Source organism: Equus caballus, chromosome 1, assembly GCF_041296265.1.
Source record: "Equus caballus isolate H_3958 breed thoroughbred chromosome 1, TB-T2T, whole genome shotgun sequence".
In the NCBI taxonomy this organism is placed as follows: domain Eukaryota; kingdom Metazoa; phylum Chordata; class Mammalia; order Perissodactyla; family Equidae; genus Equus; species Equus caballus.
In genome coordinates this window covers 185,126,042-185,143,896 of record NC_091684.1, presented here as the reverse complement: position 1 = coordinate 185,143,896, position 17,855 = coordinate 185,126,042, and the positions used below count along the sequence as shown (strand labels likewise).

General features: G+C 54.9%; 2 protein-coding genes and 3 non-coding genes across 9 annotated transcripts in view; 3 read left to right on the top strand and 2 right to left on the bottom strand.

Moving 5' to 3' along the window:
• Positions 1 to 17,855, top strand: part of SNX6 (sorting nexin 6) — a 110,468-nt gene that overhangs the window by 60,790 nt on the left and 31,823 nt on the right. The window lies entirely within an intron of this gene.
• On the bottom strand, positions 4,913 to 5,076 carry LOC111769729 (U1 spliceosomal RNA). Its single transcript, XR_002802534.1, has one exon. It is a non-coding gene; the product is annotated as a U1 spliceosomal RNA (small nuclear RNA).
• LOC106782221 (uncharacterized) lies at positions 5,234 to 17,732 on the top strand. 5 transcript variants are annotated; one of them, XR_011428523.1, is made up of 6 exons: positions 9,357 to 9,674; positions 10,746 to 10,852; positions 11,194 to 11,316; positions 11,413 to 12,780; positions 12,897 to 13,020; positions 13,288 to 13,585. XR_011428523.1 is itself a non-coding variant. In XM_070241980.1 (2 exons), the coding sequence occupies exons 1-2, from the start codon at positions 5,240 to 5,242 to the stop codon at positions 16,791 to 16,793; spliced, it is 1,137 nt and encodes a 378-aa protein (XP_070098081.1). In that variant the 5' UTR covers positions 5,234 to 5,239; the 3' UTR covers positions 16,794 to 16,960. The 5 variants fall into 5 exon arrangements, 1 of the variants encoding a protein (XP_070098081.1); XR_011428525.1 differs by lacking the exons at positions 12,897 to 13,020; positions 13,288 to 13,585 and adding an exon at positions 9,157 to 9,270 and having other exon boundaries at positions 9,571 to 9,674; positions 11,413 to 11,567; XR_011428522.1 differs by lacking the exons at positions 9,357 to 9,674; positions 10,746 to 10,852; positions 12,897 to 13,020; positions 13,288 to 13,585 and adding exons at positions 16,754 to 16,834; positions 17,167 to 17,254; positions 17,527 to 17,732 and having other exon boundaries at positions 11,148 to 11,316; positions 11,413 to 11,624.
• LOC111769702 (U1 spliceosomal RNA) lies at positions 11,906 to 12,069 on the bottom strand. Its single transcript, XR_002802497.1, has one exon. It is a non-coding gene; the product is annotated as a U1 spliceosomal RNA (small nuclear RNA).
• Positions 16,516 to 16,679, top strand: LOC111769769 (U1 spliceosomal RNA). Its single transcript, XR_002802587.1, has one exon. It is a non-coding gene; the product is annotated as a U1 spliceosomal RNA (small nuclear RNA).

Sequence of the window (17,855 nt, the reverse complement as noted above, 5' to 3'; positions counted from 1 at the left end):
TGCGCCTAACCTCTCTGCCATGGGGCCGGCCCCTCCAGCTTTGTTCTTTTTCCTCAGGATTGCTTTGGCCATTCAGGGTCTTTTGTTGTCCCATTTAAATTTTAGGGTTCTTTGTTCTATCTCTGTGAAGAACGTCATTGTGGTTCTGATTGGGATTGCATTGGATCTGTAGATTGCTTTAGGTAATATGGACATTTTAACTATGTTTATTCTTCCAATCTATGAGTATGGAATATCTTTCCATTTCTTTATATCTTGTTCGATTTCTTTCAATACTGTCTTATAGTTTTCATTGTATAGGTCTTTCACCTCCTCGGTTAAATTTCTCCTAGATATTTTATTCTTTTTGTTGTGATTGTAAATGGGATTGTATTCTTGACTTCTCTTTCTGCTAGTTATTAGTGCATAGAAATGCAACTGATTTTTGTAAGTTGATTTTGTACCCTGCAACTTTGCTGTGGTTATTGATTATTTCTGATAGCTTTCTAGTGGGTTCTTTAGGGTTTTCTATATATAGAATCATGTCCACAAACAGCGAGAGTTTTATCTCCTCTGTTCCAATTTGGATTCCTTTTATTTCTTTTTCTTACCTAACTGCTCTGGGCAACCCCTCCAGTACTAAGTTGAATAAGAGTGGTGACAGTGGGCACCCTTGTCTTGTTCCTGTTCTCAGAGGGATGGCTTTCAGTTTTTCACAGTTAAGTATGATGTAGGCTGTGGGTTTGTCATATATGGCTTTTGTTGTGTTGAGGTACTTTCCTTCTATCCCCATTTTGTTGAGAGTTTTTATCACAAACGAATGTTGGATCTTGTCAAATGCTTTCTCTGCATCTATTGAGATGAACACGTGATTTTTATTCCTTATTTTGTTAATATGGTGCATCACATTGATTGATTTGCGGATGTTGAACCATCCCTGCATTGAGGGAAGAAATTTGTGTGCCTCCAGTCTTAGCCCAGAGTCCACTTCATGTCAGTCCAGATTTCACCTCCAAGAGTCCCTCCCCACATACACACCATGTTGTTAGGAGAGCAGACATGACGGAGAGACATGATCAGGGAGTAATTGGGAATTTGGGTAAAAGATTGTATCCCCTATGAAGGTGGCCAGACAGAGAGCTGTTGCACCAGTCACTCAGAAAAATGCAAACAAAAAAGATTGGCTGATGCATTCAATATGGGAAAAGAAGCCAACGTGCCATATAATTCTGTATTTTTCTTTTCTTGATGTGAGGTAAACCAGCCCTTCCTATGCAGATTGCCAGCAAAGCTAAGGCTATTGAGAAGTGACCCAGCCTCCAGTTCCCCACCCGCACTCCCACATGAAACAATAAGAGTATACATGCCTTTCTCACCAGCTGATAGTCATCATTTAAAGGCTTCTTTTTCTGTGCTCCAGGAATACCCAGAGAAATTTGCAGAAGTATTCTGCAGTGTTTTCAGTTAATAGCCCCACTCGTGGGGGATGAGCATAGGCTGCTGAGTGGAATTCTGCAACCAGACTTGGCTCCTGGGATGGAGCTAGCACATCAGGGACCAGATGACTCACCCTGTCAAGGGGTATTCATGACCAATGGAAGCTGACTATCTGCACTGGCCCCCTACACCCCCTCCCTACCCTGCTACTGGGAAAGAACTAAGACCTTTAGAGAACCATCCAGAGGAGTTGATGGTGGGCATATTGAAGCCCTCTTGCTAAAGGTAAGCTGGGAGAAATTACATCGGTGTACCCTGAAGACCTGAGTCCTGCACTGGTTTCCATCACTGGTTTGTTGATTGAAATTTCTCAGAATGTACTGGCATGGATCCAAGTGCAGATCAAACTTGCTCTTAGTCTAACCACTTTTGTCTCAGCCCTCTTACTGTCTCTCCAAACTCAAGTTAGGGAATCATGGTGGCATGGAAAGTACAAATGATTGCCCAAATCTCATCTGCAGCTACTTAGTGTTTGGGACAATTTAGAGAAGGATAAGGAAGTTAAGGAATTTGAAACTGCTGTGTAGCTGCTTTGAACAATTCACTAGAGGGAATAATCCCTACTCTGGACCAGCTGTGAAGGGAGCAGGGGAAGAAGGGAAAGCTTATGTCATTAGTGCCAGAAGCCAGGACATCGGAAGAGGGATTGTAGAAAGATCCCAGGGAAGGCAGAAATTTCAGGAACATAGGAATCAGGACAAAACCCTCTGCTAAGAAATAATAGGTAAATGGCTCAAAGTTGGCAGATTGAGGGAATCTCAGAGGTGAGAAATGGTGAACCTACCATACACGTCAAAACCTTTTCCTGGGCCCAATATAGCCTAACTTTTTCTGACAGAGCCTGGTGCTACTGATGTCTGCAGTTTCCTGGAAATGTCCGACTTCCCATCTGGTGACTGATCAATACAGGCTGTTGGTTGTTTGGGTCACCTTTCTACTTGTCCTTTTTCCTTCAGGGTTCCTATAAGTACAGGGCGCTGACTGAGGCATGTGTGCTCTTACCATCCTCTGATTCTCCTGTTAACCTTCTGGGGAGAGACTTCCTGTGCAAATTAAAGGCTGCCATATTCTGTACCAAGGATGGAGTGTTTGTGGAGCTCCCTGGAGAAAAACGTCCCCAACTTGGTAACTGTGTGTCTTTTTCAAGAAAAGTGAGATAGCAGAGAGCGACAGTCCCACAGTGCACTGGAAAAGCACTCCGAGCTGAAACAATCGATGTATGGAGTTGGGCCTTAGGGAATAATGATGCTGATTTAATTGGAGATCTAGAACCAATAAAAATAACCTACGAAATGGATAAGCCACAATCAGGTATAAAACAATATACTTTGTCAAGAACCCAATTAGAAGAAAGAAAACCAGTTATAAAAGAATTAGAAAAACAAGATAATTTTAAAAGATCACGCATCCTATAAAAAAGTAATCTAAATTTGATAAAATAGTCTACCAATATATAGATTTGTACAAAATGTTAGAACAATAAATTTATTATTCCATTAACGTTAGACCCTGTAGTTCCTAACACAGCAATGTCCTGACTTTAGTACTGTCATATGCAAGCTTCATCTCCGTGGTTGATCTATGTTCTGTTGCTTTTCTGTCCATCCAAGGGATGAGTCTAAATTCTTGTTTGCTTTAACTTATGGAGTTGCATATTTATGCCAAAGATTCCTCAAGGGTTTGCTGACTCTCCTATTTTCTCTAGTCATTTACAGGAGAGCTTAGAGAAATATGTCCCACTAGAGAGGTCTATTATTATTCAATATGTAGACAAGTTGCTGGTAGCCTCTGAAACTAAAGAGCAGTGTAAAACCAGCAGTTTGGCATGTTACAATTCCTTGCTTCACAGGGATGTGAGGCTTCACTAGACATATTGCAATATTGTGAAGCTGAAGTAAAATTTTATTGAGACCACATTGGTTAATAACATTGTGTAATTTCAGGCGTATGTTATTATATCTGAGTTTCCGTATAGACGGAATCGTGCTCACCACCAACAGTCTAGTTTTTGTTTTTGTTTGCTTTAAAGATTGGCACCTGAGCTAACATGTGTTGCCAATCTTCTTGTTTTTTTAAATTTCTTCTTCTCCCCAGAGCCCCCCCCCCCCCCCCGCCCCCGTACATAGTTGCATATTCTAGTTGTAGGTCCTTCTGTTTGTGCTACGTGGGACGCCACCTCAGCAGGGCCTGATGAGCGGTGCCATGTCCACGGCCAGGATCCGAACCGGCGAACCCCTGGGCCGCCGAAGCAGAGCGCGTGAACTTAAGCACTCGGGCCACGGGGCTGGCCCCTAGTTTTTGTCTCTCACCATACGCATGTGTCCCTTTACCCCTTTTGCCCACTCCCCCCACCTCCTTCCCCTCTGGTAACCAGGAATCTGTTGTCTTTGTCCATGTGTTTGTTTATCTTCCACACCATGAATGAAATCGCGTGGGGTTTGTCTTTCTCTGTCTGGCTTATTTTGCCTAACATAGTACCCTCAAGGTCCATCCATGTTGTTGCAAAGGGGACGATTTTGTCTTTTGTATGGCTGAGTAGCGTTCCATTGTATATATATACACCACATCTTCTTTATCCAATCATCAGTGGATGGGCACTGGCGTTGCTTCCACGTCTGGGCTATTGTGAATAACGCTGCAGTGAACATAGGGCGCAGGAGTCTCTTTGAACGGTTGATTTCAAGTTCTTTGGCTAAACACCCAGGAGTGGGATAGCGGGATCATACGGCATTTCTATTTTTGATTTTTTGAGGAAATCTCCATACTGTTTTCCATAGTAGCTGCACCAGTTTGCATTCCCACCAGCTGTGTAGGAGCATTCCCTTTTCTCCACACGCTCTCCAACACTATTTCACAGCTTGTTAATTGTAGCCATTCTGACGGGTGTGAGGTGATATCTCATTGCAGGTTTAATTTGCATTTCCCTAATAATTAGTGACATTGGACATCTTTTCATGTGCCTGTTGGCCATCTGTATATCTTCTTTGGAAAAATGTCTGTTCGTATCCTCTGCCGATTTATTGATCGAGTTGTCTGTGTTTTTGTTGTAAAAGCGAGGCCCCGTTCCTTACTAATCTTTTATGATACCAAAGTCAAGTCAGTAGTAGGTATCCAAATACCCAAGCCCTAAATTTGACCAAAAGAAAAGTTTTGTTAAGCGGCTTGATGGGAAGGATGTGTCGAGAAGAAAACACTGCGTTAACTACACTACAAGAAAACTAGACGGGAGTAACCCCGCTACGGGACTCTCCTCCTCCTGTGTGTGGCCTTCACGATGCTAAGAACGTAAGTGAATACCGAGCCACCCGAAATCGTGAGCATGGTGCTGGGAAGACCCTTCATGAAGCGCCTGAAGAAGGACGTCTGCAAGCAACAAGGAAAAACCCCCAAAGACGTCGCTCGCGGAACAAGGCTGCTTTTAGATAACGCAAAAAGCCAGGGGAGAGCGCGAACGCAGTCCCCCACTACCACAAATTATGCAGTCGAGTTTCCCACATTTGGGGAAATCGCAGGGGTCAGCACATCCGGAGTGCAATGGATAAGCCTCGCCCTGGGAAAACCACCTTCGTGATCATGGTATCTCCCCTGCCAGGTAAGTATGAGTTGCTCGGCCCGCCCCGACACGCACCCCCGCGGGCGCCCCGCTCCTTACGCACGGTCACTTCCCCCGCCCCGCCACGCCGCGTCCCGACCCCGACCCCGCCCCCTGGAGGCCCCGCGGCCCCGCCTCGCCCACCCCCACGACCAACCCCGCAGCTTCTGGATGTCCGCACGCGGGGCGGGACCGGCAGCCTCTGCGCGCGCGCTCATCTGCATACGCCACGCCCTTGTCGTGACGTCGCCGGCGGCCTGTCTCCCGCTCGGGGACACGGGACCGACGCGTCCCCACGGGACACCCGACGAGTCCGGGGCTCGCGGCGCCGGCGCCCAGCAGCTCGGGGTCCCCCGAGGGGGCGGCTCCGGGCTCGGGTCCGGTCTCCCCTTCCTCTCAGCGAGGAGGCGGTTCCAGCCCCTGATCGCCCTCGCTGGCTCCCACTCGCCCTCAAATCTCCCGACGCTCGGGCGAGGCGTTTCGGCCGGTTGCCGTCGCGCTCCCGCTGCTTCGCGGGCTCTTTCTCGGGCTTCCGCACGTGTAGCGGCCTGGGCTAGTCGGGCCGGAGCGAGAGCCGGGGCTCCAAGCTGGGAAGAAAGAGAGCCGGCCGCCAGCGTCCCGCGGGCCCCTCCGGCCGCAGCCCGGCGGGGGCGCCGAGCTCGGGGCGGGGTGAGCGCGGCGGACGGTGAGGCGGAGACCGCGGCTTTCGCGCCCTCGCTGCGGCCCGCGGCGGAGAGAGCGGGGCCGCGCCGCGATTCGCGCGGAGGCGCCTTGGGCGTTTCAAAGGCAGAACGAAGGGCGGCGGCTCGGTCGGGTCAGAGCAGGGAGGACCACGAAAGGGTGGTCGGTGCGAGGGCGACTGTCGCCCTCCTTCCTGAGGACCTTCCCGAGGAGCGGCTCTCGGTCCTTGAGAGGGGCGGTGTGGAGCCGCGGGGGGTCCGCGGTCTCGGTCGTGAGCCCTTCTGGACGGATGGACGCTGTCGAGCAGGGAGGGCCGGGCCGGCTCGGGGCCGCCGCTGTCTCGGGCGGGCGTCCGACGGGGCCGGAAGCCGCGCTCCAGCCCGCCCCTGGCGCCGGCCCCTCCTGTCACACTCGGGTCTCCTCCCGGAGGACGCGCAAGATTTGGGCCACTCGACGCCTGTTTGCCGAGCGCGTACCCGGTGCCGGACAGCGTCCGGGCACCTGGGAACGGGAAGCCCTCTCGGTGCTCACGTTTTCGTTAGAGAAGAGGGAGGAGAGCGGGAGAGAGTCGACGACGGACGCGACAGGTAACTGAATTCGTACCTTAGGTGTTAAGAACCATGAAAAGAGACAAAACGGAGGAGGGACGGGGGCCGGGGAGCTGCGGGAAGGGGCGGGTTGCTGAGTGAGGCGGGGCCGCGCCGGGGACGGGCCGTGGGAGCGGAGGCCCGGGGAGGGGAGGTGAGGGGGCGAGGGGGCCGGCGGGCTCGGGGCGGGGCCTCCCGGCACGAAGTCGGCCGCCCAGGCCCGGGAGGACGGCGCCTGCAGAGCGGCAGGGAGGCCCGTGTCCGGGTGTCCGGGGCGCCGTCAGAGAGTCGCGCACCGTGGGGTCCGGGAGGTGACTGGGGCCTCGGACGCCGAGGGTCTGTAGACCACCGAAGGCCTGGAGTTCAGCGAACCAGAAGCTCTGAGCCGAGGAGCGGCTTGGTCTGACCCTCGCCGGCCCCGCCACGACCCCCGCCCCCTCCCCGGCCCCCATCCCTCTGGCTGCCAGGGTGGCGAGGGCCCGAGCAGAGAGACCAGCGAGGGCATCTGCACTAGCCAGGCACGACGCTGTTGGCCTGGAATGGGGGCCGAATATGCACCCCCCGAAAATGCCATTTTGGCATAAGGACTGTTTTGAACTAAAGGCGCTTGAAAAGCAGGTGGTGGCTGGGCGGTTCGCAGCCGCCCACCGGTGCCCATGCCGGTGGGTTCTGCTGCTCCCCCCCGCCAGGCCTCCCCCGCCCGACCCCCGCGTCCCTCCGCCGACGCCCCGCTTCCGCTCCCCCTCTTACCGGCTTTCCGGCCGCGGACCGCTGGCGTCGCCGCCTGCGGGTCGGGGCGCGGGGAGGGGACGGGAGGCAGCAGGTGAGAGCCCGGGCCCAGGCACCTTGAAAATCGCCGTCCCGGGAGGCCGGCCGCAGCCCACACACGCCCCCTCACGCCGACCCCGCAGCCCCGCGCGGAGGATGTGCCCAGCCCGGAGGGGGGCGCCTGGCGCCGAGCGCGCGGCTCTCCTCCCAGGGGCTTCCCGCCAAGCCGAGGCGGCCGGGCTTCGGGCGGTCCAGGGACGTGGCCTCCGTGGTTCCAAGAAAAAGGAACGACCCCGCCGTGGCAGCGCGCACCCTTCGACAGCTCAGCTGGGAGAGAGGAGGACTGTAGGCTGGGCGGGCGTGGACATCCTTAGGTCGCTGGTTCGATTCCGGCGCGAAGGAGCTGCCCGAGCTCTTGCGCCCTCCTGAAGGGCCTCCCCGGCGCCCAGCGCCCGCTCCTGCCCCCGGAGGATCGCAGCGTCCTCTCGCGCGCGGGCCAGAGCCCGCGAAGCCTTTTCGGAACGCCGCCGTAGCTTCGCGTGTGCTGTCGCCGGGGAGCGCACCGGCGCCGTCTCCGCACGGTCCGCGGACGCAGTCCCCTCGGCGCCAAACAGCCCCCGTTGCTCCTGCCGTGTCGCGCAGCCCCAGCCGGCCCGCGACGTCCCGCGCCCTTTCCACATCGATTCACCCACGGCCCGCCATCCGGAGCGCCGGCTCTGCCGCGGCCGCTTTGCTCCCCATTCACAGAGCCCTGCCACACCCGTGGGCAAAGCGGCTGTGCCCACGACCAGCCCTGGAGGCTGACAGGCACACAGGCCCTCACAGCGGCCGGGGACCAGCACGGCAGCCGCCGTGAAGACTCTCCGTCGCCTGCTCTCCCTCCTCGCAAACGATGCTCACGGTCCCTGTGTCTCCTAGTTGCAGCCTCTCTTTGTCTCTCCCTCTCTGTCTCCGTCTCTGTCTCTCTGCATCTCTCTCTCTGACTCTCTGTGTCTCTGTCTGTGTCTGTCTGTCTCTGTCTCTGCATCTCTCTCTCTGACTTTCTGTCTCTGTCTCTCTCTCTATGTCTCTGTCTCTCTCTGTCTCTCCCACTCTGTCTCTGTCTCTCTGCATCTCTCTCTGTCTCTGTCTCTCTCTCTGTGTCTGTTTCTCTCTGTGTCTATCTCTCTGTCTCTCAATGTCTCTGTCTCTGTACCTGTCTCTGTCTCTCTCTGTCTCTGTGTCTGTCTGTCTCTGTCTCTCTGTCTCTCTCTCTCTCTCCCTCTCTCGTATGGTCTATACATATGTGGACCTAGCGAGACAGGAAACCCTCTTCCCTGACCGGCTTGATCTACTCGTGGGACAGAACGGGCGCCCCGAGGTTTCCAAGCCATTGCCAATTGCGCGCGGCACCGGGGCTGACGCCGGCAGGAGCAAAGTGCAGCAGGGCTCCTGGTGGGCTTTGACAGTCACGAGGGGAGCCTCGGAGGCCCGGAGGCCCGTTCTGGTTTCCTGCCAGGCTGAGGACAGGGGTGTGGCCCGGGGAAACTGCAACTTTCCCGTACCTTTGCAGCGGTTCTTGGAGCTGAGGGAGGGTTGGAATTCCTGCGGAAGGAGCAACGATCGCTCCCACTGTACAGTGCTGGCCAACGCCCCGCACCGATTCTCCTGCTAGATCTGACGGAGATGTCTCTGTCTGTATCTACACCAGTATCTTGTCTGTATCTACATACACGCGTATATGACGGCAACAGCGCAGCAACAGAGCTGGGAGAGAGCCCTGAGAGTCGGGGGCTATGGGGGCTGAAGGCAGGGAGCAGAAGGGGGATGGGGGTGGGAGGTGGGCGGCTGCCATCATAGAGGGGCACACCAATTCACTTCCTTGCACGGGCCTGCAAGAACCTGTGGGTTCTGACCAGCTGGCTAACTGGAGTGCTGGGCCCTTGAGGCTAACCTGGCAGGGCCTGGAGAGGAAGATGCCGAGGCCCAACCAGTGAGCACCCAGCAGGAGATGGGCCTGGCTTCACCTGGGGATAGAGCCGGCTTGGGGAGGGGGTGCGTGCAGAGAAGAAGGCCGAAGGCCGGGGAGCGGCCCTTGCTCTCTTCCCTCCTGTGGGAAGGAAAGTCCAGAGACCCGCTGTCCAGCTGGAGCGCATCACAGAGAGGACCCGCAACAGAAGCGCAGTGGTACGTGGCTCCCTGAAGCCTCAGGGGCCCAGCCGCCGCCCTTCCCTCACCCCTGAGCCCACGAGCTCTTTTTCGGTCCTGCTTCTGCCTCTGAGGCTGGAGACTGCATTTCCACACAGTCCCCCTCTCCTGGCCCGCCGCCCCCGGTCTCCCCCCTGCAGCCTCAGCCTTCCGTCCTGTCCCACGGCTAACTAAGATGGGCTGAGCCGGAGTCTGTGGAGTCTCCTCGGGTCCGGGGAGTCGTGCCATGGCAGTCTGACAGGGGACCTTCAGGAAGATCCTATGGCCCTGCCGCTACAGAGAGCCCTGAGCCTCGAATGTCACCATCTGCGGAGACCAGAGGACAGAGACGACGGACAGAACCTTAGGCCTTCACTGGACACGGCCCCTGACTGGATGTGGAGGTGTGGCATCCTTGGGACCCCCTAGCTTTGGTGCTTTGGGGAAACAGCTGAAGGGGGAAGGAGAGTGGATTTTGGTGACCAGCACACGTGAGCGTGAGCCCCACACCCGACTCTTTCCGTCTGGGGTGTCACAGAAAGTAGTGTGGGGGTGTGTGTGGGGGGGGGGGGGCGGGGGTGCCTTCCGAGGCACTGCCCCTCATCCTAGAAGGTGCAGAGGTGCCTGCCGCCCAGTCAGGGAGTGGGGACACTCTCAGTCGAGGGGAGGCCACCTCACTGTGGCTTGCCGGGCCTCGGTGGGACTTTCGCTGGGTGGCTGAGCGGTCTTGAGTGGTGGGCACACACCAGCTGGCATGTGAAACGTTTGTAAAATGCACGGAGCCAAGGCGAGGAGGCCAACGCGGACATCAGCGTTCTCTGCCCCTCCCTCCCCCTTGGCTCCAGCGCCTCTCCAGGAGGTCCACAGAACCGGGCCCTGTTTCCGGAAGCAGCCGCCTCTGCCCCAGGAATCCAGGTCGCTGGGCAGAGGACGGGAGCCAAGGCCTCAAAGGCTGGGGATCTCTCGGCCTTGTCACCCCCTGGACGTGGTCTCCCCGCCTAGCCGGGCATCCCTTCTCCGTGCCCTGTCAGTGAGCCTCACGGCACCGGAAAGTGAGCCTAGGTCACTGCGCAGGAGGGGGGAGGGGCCCAGCGAGGCGGGGCGGGGAAGAGACAAGCTGAGCCTGGAACGTGGGAGCTGGGGCAGAAAGTAAAAGAAATGCGCGGGGACCGAGGCGGACATGTCAAGCGCACTAGAGTCAGTTTGAAAGGGTTCCGACTGGCCAGATCGAGATAATGATAACAATGGATTATAATCCACCGAAGCAAATGACACACCAGGGCCTGAAAGCAATGACACACCGGCATCAACAAACACCAAGCGCCAAGCACCAGATCTTGGTCTCTAAATACCGTTCTCCAATGAAAGGAACCAGGGCTCCTTTTGGGTCGAGCCGCTTCTTTGGGTCTTCATTTTGCCAAGGGGCTCCCATGGACATGTCCTATTATTCTGTTTTATGTCCATTTGATTCTCAGGTCCTGCCGGAGACCCTAAGAGGGTCAAAGTAAAGTTTTGCCTCCCGCAGCTTGAACCAGGGTGAAGCACTGGATGAAGAGAGGGGCAGGCGGGGGAGAAACAGAAGGTGCTTCCCCTTGACTGGCCTTTTTCCGATGTCTGTGAAGTGATCACATTCTCCTAAAGCGCAAAGGGGCGGAAGGAGGCTGGGTTGGAGGCTCACGGCGTGGACTAGGAGATCCTGTCTCCCTGGGCTCGGGGCCTGGTTTTTTTTTTTTTTATAGCTTTCATCCCGGGGCTCAAGCAGACGGTATTCCTAGACATTGCTGATGAAGATGAACAGGCAGTGCTCCCAACCCTGTGATTTCCCTGTAGGAAGGACACAGTATTATTAATCTTATCTGGACTCAGGGCTAGAACCTGGGAAGCTGCTGGGAAACAGTTTTGTTTGTTTGTTTGTTTCTGAAGGCTGAGATCAAACTAGTATATTAGAAACATATTACAGCGACGCACTATTCTAGTGAAGTATGCACGGAGCCGTCACCAAAATAGCCAAGAATCCCTGACCTCATGGAACTTACATTCCAGTGGGTAAGGTTACTAAAATATATAGTGTGTTAGGTCAGTGCTTGTGAAACTTGAACGTATATAGAATCAACGAGGAATCTTGTTAAAATGTTGCTTCAGATCCAGTGGATCCTGTAAAGGGGAGGTCTAAGATCCGGCAGTCCGAACAAGGTCGCACGTGGTAGCTGCTGCTGAAGTTGCCGTTATTCTTAAGAAGCACACTTAAGCAGCGAGGTGATGAAAGCGCTGGAGAGAACTCAGCAGGAAAAAGACAAGGACAGAACTGGTGCTGAGAAGGGCGCGTCGGGATGGTGCCCGAAACACAGACGAAGGTACTTAGGCAGACTTGTCTCGCCTCACAAAGAAAAAACAAAAAACAAAAAAAACCCAGCCTTTTGAAAGTTCCGCAACCCCTACGAGAAAAAGACAGCGGAACTAACAGAGACAGAAAGCTCGGGCTAAAGAAGTCAGGAAAACAACTGCGGAAGAGAGAGAGGAAGTAAAAACACAATACTAGCAGAGAAACAAAAACTATAGCCCGAAGGAAACTGAAACACGGCAGGCTTTCTGACGAAAACCACCACAGCATCTGACATTCGTAAACCAAAATTGTCAGGGGAGAGCGCGAACGCAGTCCCCCACTACCACAAATTATGCAGTCGAGTTTCCCACATTTGGGGAAATCGCAGGGGTCAGCACATCCGGAGTGCAATGGATAAGCCTCGCCCTGGGAAAACCACCTTCGTGATCATGGTATCTCCCCTGCCAGGTAAGTATGAGTTGCTCGGCCCGCCCCGACACGCACCCCCGCGCCGGTCCCGCTCCTTACGCACGGTCACTTCCCCCGCCACGCCACGCCGCGTCCCGCCCCCGACCCCGCCCCCTGGAGGCCCCGCGGCCCCGCCTCGCCCACCCCCACGACCAACCCCGCAGCGTCTGGATCTCCGCACGCGGGGCGGGACCGGCAGCCTCTGCGCGCGCGCTCATCTGCATACGCCACGCCCTTGTCGTGACGTCCCGGGCAGCCTGTCTTTCCCTTGCCCGGGCGACGGAAGTCGGGAGAAGCAGGAGAGGTCAGCTGTGACTCCTCTGGTTAACATGAACGCCCGTTTGTAGTTTACAGTTAGCTTGAGGGCGTTGCCTTTCTCCCCGTCTTCTTCGAACTTTGTTCCCGCCGGGAAATTTCGCTGTCGCGGGCTCGGCTTGGGGTTCGCTTCCTTTGTCTCGGCCGGCCCCCGTGGGCTCAGAGCCGGGCAGGGCAGGTCGGCTTCGCCTTTAGGGTTCTCTAGATACGACGCATTGACTGTGTCGAGTGACACAAAGAAAGTGCAAACATATACGGAGCATGCTACCCTCTGTCTGGGAAAAAATGTGAACTAGGAGCAACATACACAGTTTTGCCAAAGGGAACAGAAGACTGATGAAATTAGCCGCAGGGGTGAGAGGAAGGAGAGAACGCCGCGTTTCGGAGTGTCCCTGCCTTTCTAGGTGATTTTGATTTTTATAACTCCGTCAATGTTGTACATTTATTTCTTAAAGACGGGGGAAACCCCCTAAAATTGGACGTAAATGCTAATGAACCTAACTGTATCTCACATGAATAGTGTAAGCACACCGAAATAGAAAAAAAAATAACCAACTGAAATGACTTTTGAACGTGGGACGTTGACCATAAGCATCTTCAAATCTATGGAGAAGAACTGCAAAGAAGGAGCTGTCCCATCGCAGGTCTGTCCTTCCCGGTATGGGGTCGTAACTGACAAATAGAAATGGCAAGCAATGGTATATATTGGAGTATATGAAGAAGCCATTTGGTGTGAACCTAATTCGTTCGGCCTGACTTTGTTTTTCCAAAAGGGCGTGACATGGCCACATGGCCATTGAGCACGCATTGTATAGCTGCTTTAAACATTTCCTCTGGCAAGAACAAATGGCCTTAAAGGTGCAGCTTCCCCCCACATTGGCATTTCCTTAAGGATAAGCATCTTTCCTTAGGCTAGGAACTGATTGCTGCGCTCACCTTTGACCACCCAGCTCACCTGTGACCACCCAACTTGAGACAACAGACCTGCCACCCAGGTGGGTCCACCGAGACAGCAGACCTCCCTGCTGTGTCCATCAATCGCTGTGCCGACGGAGCAGTCTGGCGACTATTGTAAAAGGGACGTTTCAATCCTATGTGAAACATCCTCTTTGGGAGTATATAACCACTCTGTGCACCCCACTTCTTTGGTGCCCTTTCTTCCTTCGGTCCTCACATTTTAGCTCAGAATAAACTCACCCCAAATTTTCATTTATAGATTGGCTATGGCTTATTTTCGTCAACATAGCAATTCTGTACTGATGTGTGTATCGTAGGACTGAGCTAATGAGTAAGTGGATGTTGGGGGTCAAGGTTCTCGCGGTTGGAGAAAAGAGATGCAGGTACGAGAAGGGGGAGGGCAAGGAGGAACCACCTGGTGTTAAGTCGAAAGCTGGAATTGCAGGTATCAGCTTGGGCTCCTCATTTTTAGCCGGTATAGCTATGTGCAGGAAGTATATGTGTTTCCGAGCTCTGTCCCCTGAAGCGGCGTGGAAGCCGAGACATCCAGTAGCCATGAGCATCCCTAGTGCCCTGACCTTGCTTCCTACGAGCTGCTCCCCACTGAAAAGAACCAGGGCTCTTTGGAGACAGAGGTGATCTTCAGGAGTCGGGGAAGGTACAAGATGAGCCTGGAACACCTTGTGCCAGGAAAGAAGGAAATGCTCCCAAAATTACATGGCCTGGCTTTCTTTTTCTTTTCCTTCTTTCTTTTTTTTTTTTTTAGGAAGATTAGCCGTGAGCTAACATCTGCTGCCAATCCTCCTCTTTTTGCTGAGGAAGACTGGCCCTGCGCTAACATCCGTGCCCATCTTCCTCTACTTTCTATGTGGGATGCCTACCACAGCATGGCTTGCCAAGCGGTGCCATGTCCGCACCCGGGATCCCAACCGGCGAGCCCCCGGCCGCTGAAAGCAGAACATGCACATGCACACTTAACCACTGCGCCACTGGGCCGGCCCCAATGGCCTGGCTTTCATAGGCCCAAACGCAGAACATTTGAACATCGGAATTATTAAAGACGGTTCTTCCTCCCGACAATAGAATCCAACTAATAAATGCAGAATCAGTGATGGAATTAGAGAACCAACATCTGGCGATCATAATGCCAGAGTCACCACCGGATGCTAAAAACCACCGCGTTAAAGTTTGCAGAGGAACAGGATGTTGACATATCCCCAAACTACCTCTACGCAAATTACTTACTATCACCAAGGGAAACCCTGGTGAACCCCTCTAGTGGCGGATGGTTGCCGTACACCACCTTAATCGAGTAATCAACGTCGACACCACCAATTGGACAAACTGACTTCGTGTGCCTCCAAATGTGAGGCCCAGAGAAGGACACCGCATTTACTTGCTAGGGAGGTCATAATAAAGTCCCACACACTGGGTGGCTTAAACAACAGAAACGTATTCTCTCAGGGGCCCGGAAGCTAGAAGTCCAACATCAAGGTGTCAGCAGGGCCGTGCTCCCTCTGAGACTCCGGGTCGAGTCTCTCCTTGGCTCTTTCTAGCTTCTAGCGGTGACAGTCAATCTTTGGCTTGTGGCGACATCACTCCAACCTCTGCTTCTGTCATCACATGGTGTTCTGCCTGCGTGTCTGCGTCTTTACGTGGCACTTTCCTCTTATACGGGACAGTCCTGTTGGATGCGGGCCCACTCTAGCGACCTCGTCTTCAAAGATCCTGTCTCCAAATAAGGTCACACTCATAGGTCCCAGGGTTAGGACTCCCACATATTTTTGGAGGGACACAAGTCAACCCACATCAGACACAGCGTCACTGACACAGCCTTCCTGTCCAGAATGCATACGGGAGTGCAATTATGAGGAAACACAGGACGACCCCCAAACTGAAAGATGTTTTACAAATAACTGGCCCGTAGTCTTCAAAAATGCCTAAGTAATGGACTACAAAGAATGACCTGGGCGTTCCCTCAGATTCGAGTCGGTTAAAGAGACCCGACGACTGAACGCAACAGGTGCTTTTGAATTTTCCTTTGTGATAAAGGACATTATTGGGACAATTGATGGAAATGGAATAACGTCTGCGGAGTCGATAATATTGTCCCACTGTTAACTTCTTGAATTTGATCACTGCACTGAGGTTAGGGAAGAGAAACCTTTGTTTTCAGGAAACACAAAGAAAGGAAACTCTTCCCGAGACAACCGGCAATCAGGGAGGGTGCCCCGGTCTGTTTCCGGGGACCCGGGCGCAGCCACAGCCTCAGCCTCAGGAGGCCTCCCCGGCCGCCCGGTCCTCCGGCCCGCTCTGCTGCGCGGCCCCGACCGCCCCCGGTCACACACTCCGCGACCGTCGAGCTCACATCTGGGGAGGACGCGCGTTCAACCTCCACTTGACCTCCCGAAAGACCCTTCTTGTCTAGAAGAGGACAAGGCAAATCCGGGAGGCCTGAAACAGGTCCCCGAAGCCCCCAGGACAGAAACGTCACGTTTGTGCCCCTTCGATTTTCAGAGGCCCTTCAGCACCCCTCCCCTACCCGCCAGCTTCGCGGTGAAGGGACGCCCTGCCCGGAAAGGCTCTGTTCGCTCTCCTGTCACGGTTGCAAGAATAGGTCACTAGAGAATCGGAAAGAAAGGTCCCGAATGAGGATTAAACCAAGTTCGTGTTAAACTGTTGACGAAACTCTGACCTCCGACGTATGTAACGTTCAAGCGACACTCTGTTGCGGTTCCTTTTCGCTGAGAGGAAGGGGAGACCGGACCCGAGCCCGGAGCCGCCCCCCGGGGGACCCCGAGCTGCTGGGCGCCGGCGCCGCGAGACCCCGTCTTCCCGGGCGTCCCCTCCGGGCCCCAGACTCGTCGAGTCTCCCGTGGAGACGCGTAGATCCCGCGTCCCGGAGGGGGCGACAGGCCGCCGGGGACGTCACGACAAGGGCGTGGCGTATGCAGATGAGCGGGCGCGCTGAGGCTGCCGGTCCCGCCCCGCCGTGGCCCCGGCGCCTCGCGTGCGGAGATCCAGACGCTGCAGGGGTGGTCGTGGGCGTGGGCGAGGCGGGGCCGCGGGGCCTCCAGGGGGCGGGGGCGGGAGGCGGCGTGGCGGGGCGGGGCGGGGGAAGTGACCGTGCGTAAGGAGCGGGGCGCCCGCGGGGGTGCGTGTCGGGGCGGGCCGAGCACCTCATACTTACCTGGCAGGGGAGATACCATGATCACGAAGGTGGTTTTCCCAGGGCGAGGCTTATCCATTGCACTCCGGATGTGCTGACCCCTGCGATTTCCCCAAATGTGGGAAACTCGACTGCATAATTTGTGGTAGTGGGGGACTGCGTTCGCGCTCTCCCCTGGCTTTTGTAGTGGAACGACAGACTGGGGTCATTTCCGGTAAGCCAGCTATTTATGCATTCTCTGTTGGATGCAGGGTTTTAAACGCTCCACGGCGTCGTTCGTGTTCTTCCTAGGCCAGTGAGGTCGCTGGCAGGATTAGCTGTTCTTCTGGGAGGTAAGCCCGCGCCGTGAATACAAACCACGAACTGCTGGTTGATTTGCTTCTTCGGAGCCAATGTTCTGTCTGTTCGCCACAGACAGAGAGGGCTCCGTCTTTCGTGCTTAGGGCGTGTACACGGTCTTTTAACAGAAGAGGGGGAGGGGGGCGCGTTCCCGTTTCTCTCTGCCCCGACACAGAAAAGTGCGTGTGATGGGAGGACTCCAACAGAGTTTCGCTCCCTGGTTTTAAGGTCTTGAAATGCTCCTATCCCCCCACCGCAGTTTCCCTTTTAAATCAACCACCCTCGTCCCCCCCTCTCCTGTTTTACTGACTGTTTTCCTCCATAGGGCCCCGCTTGAGAAAGACCAGATTGGGCTCAAGTTCCATAGTTTTACTGCGAAACACGAAGAAATCGTGTAAGCTCTGACAAACCAGGTAGACGTCTCACCCAGTCTGAGCCTCAGTGGCTTACAGGCCTGTCCCGCTTGCTTTTGCACTTGCCTCTCCTGCCGTCCTTCCTCCTCATGGCCAAATGGCTCACGCTGCTGCTTCCCGCCCCGCTGTTGACTCCCCAGGCCGTTGCCACCGCTTGGGCCGCTCCTCTTCCCGTCTGGGCGCATAAAGGCTCACCTGAGAGAGCCTGGACTGTCCGTGGGGGACTTTCTCTGCCACCAGGTGTCTTCTTGTGTCGCCTTTGTGTCTCCCAGGCAAGAGATGGTCCGTCAATGGCAATGAAGGCCACAACTCAACAGCAGTGAATGCAGGGCTGCCTCTTCTTCTCAGAGACCGGCAGCGAGCTAGGGAATCAGCGCTTCAGTTGACCCGGAGGTGCAAAGCAGATCTTGCCGAAGTCCGCCCTGGAGCGGGTAACATACGCTCTTTACTCGGTTTGTACGTTTTGTCAGTGAGAAGGCCCTTGGAGAGTGTGGTCGTTAATGATGAGGATCATGGCTGCCCCTGCCCCAGGGAGAGAAGCCCAAGGTGTCCTGCCCTGCATACTGTTCTAGGTCATCCTCCGGGAAGCATAGGACGTCCT